This window comes from Cryptomeria japonica, chromosome 6 (genome assembly GCF_030272615.1).
Source record: "Cryptomeria japonica chromosome 6, Sugi_1.0, whole genome shotgun sequence".
Classification (NCBI taxonomy): Eukaryota; Viridiplantae; Streptophyta; class Pinopsida; order Cupressales; family Cupressaceae; genus Cryptomeria; species Cryptomeria japonica.
The window spans coordinates 289,845,933-289,851,902 of NC_081410.1; the positions used below are offsets into that span (position 1 = coordinate 289,845,933).

Below are 5,970 nucleotides of genomic sequence, written 5' to 3' on the forward strand. Positions count from 1 at the left end.
AAGATCATGGGTGGGATAATTCTACTCATGATTCTTAAGTTTAGACAACTCATATGCAATTGCACGACCAACCTACATCAACACTACTCCTAGAACTTCCAAAGAAGCATTCGTGCACACCACAAAATTCCCCAAAGGATCTGCCACTGCTAAAATAGGTGCACTAGTCAAACACTCCTTAAGGATCTGAAATGCTATATCACATTGCTTTGTCCAAACAAACTTCTCTCTTTTTCTCTGAAGAGAAGTGATAGGATGAGTTATCTTGGAGAAATCCTAAACATATCTATGATAATATCCTACTAAACCCATGAAACTATGCACCTCTCCCACATTAGTGGGTGTTGGCCAATCGACAATCACCTAAATTATTGAGGGATCAACTACAGTACCCTCTTCAGAAATCACATGACCAAGATACCTCACCTCTATATGGAAGAAATCACACTTTGCCAAATTGGCAAATAGTTGATTCTTCCTAAGACATTGCAAAACCTATCTCACATGATCCTCATGCTCCTCAACTGATCTTGAATAAATCAAAATATCATCCAGAAATACTAATACAAATCTGTCCAAATACAACTTGAATACACCATTCATCAAGCTCATGAAAACCGAAGGTGCATTCATGAGACCAAAAGGTACCACTATGAACTCATAATGACCATATCTAGTGTGAAAAGTTGTGTGATGAATGTTTGTCTCCTGAATCCTCAACTGGTGATACTCAGACTTAAGGTCAATCTTAGAGAAGATTTTAGCATCCTTAATTTGGTCAAATAAATAATCTATCCGAGGCAAGAGACATCAGTTCTTTGTTGTCACCTTATTAAGCTGTCTGTAATCAATGCATAATCGAAGAGATCCATCCTTCTTCTTCACAAATAACACAGGCGCACCCCAAGGGGACACACTAGGATGAATAAACCCCTTCACCAACAACTCCTCCAACTGAACCCTCAAATCATTCAACTCTTATGTGGTTATTTGATAGGGAGATTTAGAAATAGGCTCAGCCAGTGGAACTAAATCAATCCTGATATCTATATCTTGCTGAGGGGGCATACCTGGAATCTCACTAGGAAAAACATCTGCAAACTCCTGAAGAATGGGATGCTTTTGCAATAAATCCTCTGAGCTAACTCCCCCATCCACATCCTTCACACTAACCACAAACAAATGGCAACCCTTAGACACACACCTCTTCATTTGCATAGCAGAAATCATGCAAAGAGAGATAAGTCTCTGAATACCTACAATCTCCACACTCTTCCCACTATCATCCTTCCACTACACTCTCTTACCTCTACAATCTGTCTACGCTTGGTGAGATCCAAGCCAATCCATACCAAGAACCACATCATAAGATCCCAAAGACATAACACAAAGATCCACAGAAGTATGGCAATCTCCTAAAACTAAAGGATAATTGAGCACAAGGGAATCCACTACCACTTTGGACCCCATAGCTAACTCTACCTGCCACTTATCATCTTGCTTTGTCGTAGCAAGCCCACATCATTCTACTAGAAAAAGAGAAATAAAATAGTCTGACACTCTAGAATCAAATAACATTGAACAAGAGATACCACCTATCACACTTGATGTCTCTACAACAGTAGCCTGATGCTCAGCCTGGTGGTTATCAACCACTGCAAAAATGCGATGAGACCTGCCTGCATCTCCAACTATAGGCTTATAAGTATCTAGCTTCTTCTACCTTGACATCTAAGAAGTACGCTGAGGACAATGAATGGTAATGTGACCCAGTTGTCCACATGTGAAGAAATCTCTCCTGAAAAACACTCTGCTACCTAGTGGTGTACTCAACTGCTGAACACTGCCTCTACTAGAAGCTGGCTGCAAACTCTACGTTGGCTGAGAAGGTGTAGGTCTCCTATCATGCTGATGATTATGACTCCTATCAACCTGAAATATGGCACCTCAAGAAAATCTCTGCCCCTGAGAAAACTTCTTCTTAAACCGCTGACCACTACGGAAAGAAGAAGAGTGGCTCCTAGCATATCCTAAAGACTGTTGTTGTGGTCCTCTCACCATAGAGCCTGTAATAGGTGCACTAATTGTCTATCCTCCAATTTCTCCCCCTGGTGCTAATGAAAGATTCTCCTCTGCTAGTCTTGCCTTCTCCATAGCTACCTCTAAGGTCTTAGGTCTGTGCATCCAAACCTCTCCACCAATACGATCATTAAGACCTCTCACAAAGTGTTGAATCAACATCAGCTCATCATCTGCATATCCAACATATTGTCTAAGCTCAAAGAATCTACACTCATATTGCTCCACAGTCATCCTTTTTTGTCTCAAATCATGGAACTCATCGGCCTTCCTCTGCCTCCAATGATTTGAAAGAAATCTAGCATGAAACCGCTCCAAGAATAATTCCCAAGATATCTCTGCTATGTCCAAATGCAACTTATGTTCCTCCATGTGCCACCATGTTGTTACAAAATCATGAAGATTTAAAATTGCACATCTCGCCTTGGTGTTACTACTACATTGACGCATAGAAAAACACCTACCCAAGTCCAATAACCATGTCTCTTCCTTCATGCCACTACCTAAGCCATCAAAGGTAGGAGGGTAAGTCCTATTTAGATCTTTGATGTGACTAGCTGCAAGTGCCTCCTGATACACCTCCATTCTCCTCCTAGGAGAACGTGAATGCTCTCTCTCTTGATGCTCCAAATGAAGAGATCGCTCCTGCTGGTTCTCCTCCTATCTCGATCCTAGGCGGCCAAGAAGCTCCTGAAGCAAGTTCACCAACTGTGGAATCAGATCATCTCTAGGCTCCTCCTCCTCCTGTTCCTCATGGTGTGACTCTTCAGAAACCTTAGGGTGAGGATTCCTAAGAGTCCCATGTGACCCAAATGATGATAATCTTTACCCCTAACAAGCATCTTATCTAAGAAAATACAAAGGAAACTATAAGCTAAACATCTAAGGGAACTATAATAGGGAAAAATAAAAAGCAGGGATAAAACTACTAGGCTCCCCCATGCCAAATGCTAAAATGCACAATGGGCTCAACCAAAACCAGAGTACCCAGTGTTGAAAATGGGCTTTGATACCAAGTTGTAATGCCCACCAAAATACCCTAAAGAAACTAAACAATAATATACAAATGAAGATAATTTTTTTCTTAATTAACATCTAATAACAACTAATGCAACATATAACATCTCCATCTATTTACATTCATTAATCAATTAACCAATATGAACATACATCATTTCTCATTTCATCAAATAATGCAAGCGAAAATAACACAACATCAATAATCTTTCTCTAGGGTACTTTAACATCATTACTTAATTCATTTCCACAATAACATACTACACACATGATAGGTATATTTCACCTTCATTAATGCATCATATTCTAATTTTTTAACCATGAGATATGCAACCTACAACATTACTTATTCCTCATGATATGTATAATTTCTCTTCTACCAATGCATCTATGTGAATCATTCTTATTTACTAGATCCAATTAACAACTTCTAACATATTCACTTATTAATCTATGAATATTCCTCTTTCAAGATTATTTAACATTCTAACTAGCCTCTAAACATTCTATGAGATAATACAACTAATCCATTATGCAATTCCATTCTATTCCAACTATAATCCTCTTTATTTCCATGATTCATAAAATCACATCTCTACAATAGATCAAATACAATGTCTCTAAATTCCAATCTTCAACTACAATTCATCTTACAAATATAAGTACATTAAATACATCATGAGCATAGCTCTTTCTACTACAAGCATCCATTTACTATATACAAAAATATTACATTACATACATTCCATCTTATCCATTACATAAATCTACTGCAAGGTACATCTATAGTACATCATGAAGAAGAATCCACATCCACGCAAGAACAATCCAAGAGAACATCTCAATGGCTAAAAACTAGCAACCTCCCGACCATGTGGAACCAATGGAACCACCCCTCATGCTAGGAGATGACAGAAGGTCCCAACACATACTCTAAACCTAAGCTAACACCTATAACCACGGAGACTAACCACACAAGGACTCTCATGCAAGAACTCTCACGTACAACAAGAATGAACTCCCAGAGGCATAAAACTCATCAAGACATAAATGCATCCAATAAGCATAATCATAAATCATAAAGGGGAAACACATGTAGGAGTGGAGTGTCATCACATGCAATCCTCATAACATAATAACATAATAAAACAAGGCACTAGCCTGATGGACATGTGGAGCCATCTAAACCTATGAAAGACTAAGGGAGATTAGCTTACCATCTTCACGGCCTTCTCATGCTTATCCTAAAACATCCTCCCTAGGACTAAGTCATGAGGCACAAATCAATTTATCATCTTATTAATTAATCTAACTACCCAACCCATCAATTATTAGGTTATCACTTATTTACAAATCATGGAAAACTCCAATGTATCATGGTGGTCTAGACTTCATGCATCCTTACAAGGAACCTCATGCAAGCCTATCTCTCATGATCCTGGTCATCACAAGGAAGCCCACTGCTCCTAACATGGCCCAACAATAAATCACAAGAGTCTCTACCAACATAATTACATGAAAATAATACTCAATGCATCCAACAACTTCCACACATACTCTTACAACATAAACAAGGCTACAACAACATCAATATAACAAAATGAGCCTCTTGACTAGCAATAAACAAAGGCATATCGAGCCATCAAATGCTGCCATCAAATAAAAGATAACATCACAGCAAGGCCTACTCACTTGCTGGTCCAAAACAACATAGTAATCATCTCAATCATCCATGGCCTATCCACATGGAAGAGAGTCTAAAATATTCATAGTGCATAGAGAAACAAAAATACACAAAACCATCAAAATGCATCAAAACTGATCAAATCCAAAACTGGGAAATATTAACATTCCTCAAATAAATCCTCTAGTACAAAAATCAATTCAGAAAAATACTTGAAAAATGACCAAAACTAAGGAAATACAAAACACAGATAGGTTAGTGCTTTTACCCCATAGGACACCGCTTCTTCCAACAGGATCAACACTTTTGTCAAGAAGAACAATGCTTATGCATTCCATAATCGCGCATATGCAACCTAAAACATCGCTTATGTTTCCAGATTCACTCTTATGCATCCTAAAACAATGCTTATATTGTGCAAAGTAGCACAAATGCATCATAAAACAACGCATTTGCACAATAAAACAACACTTTTACAAAAATAGTGCTTTTGCACAAGACTTACGAAAAACTCAGGAAACTTTCAGGTAAAATAATAAAATATAGACTTAACGAAAGTGCTCGAAATACATATGAAAAGAAATGCCCAGAAACAAGGAATACTTAGGTATAAACACAATGAAATAACTCAACCTATAAACCAAGATTCAATCAAATAACTTCAGAACAATTTCTCACAGAGTCATGAAATACCATACACAGGAAACCAAAAACTTATATTCCAACAACTATACAAAACCCAAATAATATAAAGTTCCTCCCTAAATATTTCCTTTCAAAAATAATAGAACTATAGAATAAAATATTATTTCAACCAAATACCCAAAACAATGCGGACACAATGCATACATAGAGAAGCCATTAAAAAACCAAAATGCAAAATGAAGAACTCCAGCCTACAACTTGAAGTAATGGTTTGGAGCTGAAGAAGAGCTCCCACAAGACAAACCAAATCCAATCCAAGCTCCAGCCAAATCCAAGAGAGAAGAAAGCCAAAACCAAGAAGAAAACTTGCTGCAGAAATTTTCCAGAGAAGAGCCAACCCACCCAAAAAACCTCATGGGAAAGAAAATAAAAAGCAACAATAATCCAAAACCCTAACCTCAATTTCGGCCAATCAAAATATTCCATCTTGGACTATATTTTACCAACCCACCATATAATATAATTTATTCACCCATTTTGAATTT

The 5,970-nt window shown here is 37.7% G+C and overlaps 1 protein-coding gene across 1 annotated transcript; it reads right to left on the reverse strand.

The window, feature by feature from the left end:
* Window positions 1-2,088: 2,088 nt before the first annotated feature.
* LOC131876592 (uncharacterized) lies at window positions 2,089-2,664 on the reverse strand. The gene has a single exon (XM_059222029.1). The coding sequence runs from the start codon at window positions 2,662-2,664 to the stop codon at window positions 2,089-2,091; it is 576 nt and encodes a 191-aa protein (XP_059078012.1).
* Between the last annotated feature and the right edge of the window lie 3,306 nt (window positions 2,665-5,970).

Bases quoted from the DNA above. Each gene is read 5' to 3' on its own strand.
- LOC131876592 (XM_059222029.1), bottom strand. From the start codon at position 2,664: ATGGAGGTGTATCAGGAGGCACTTGCAGCTAGTCACATCAAAGATCTA.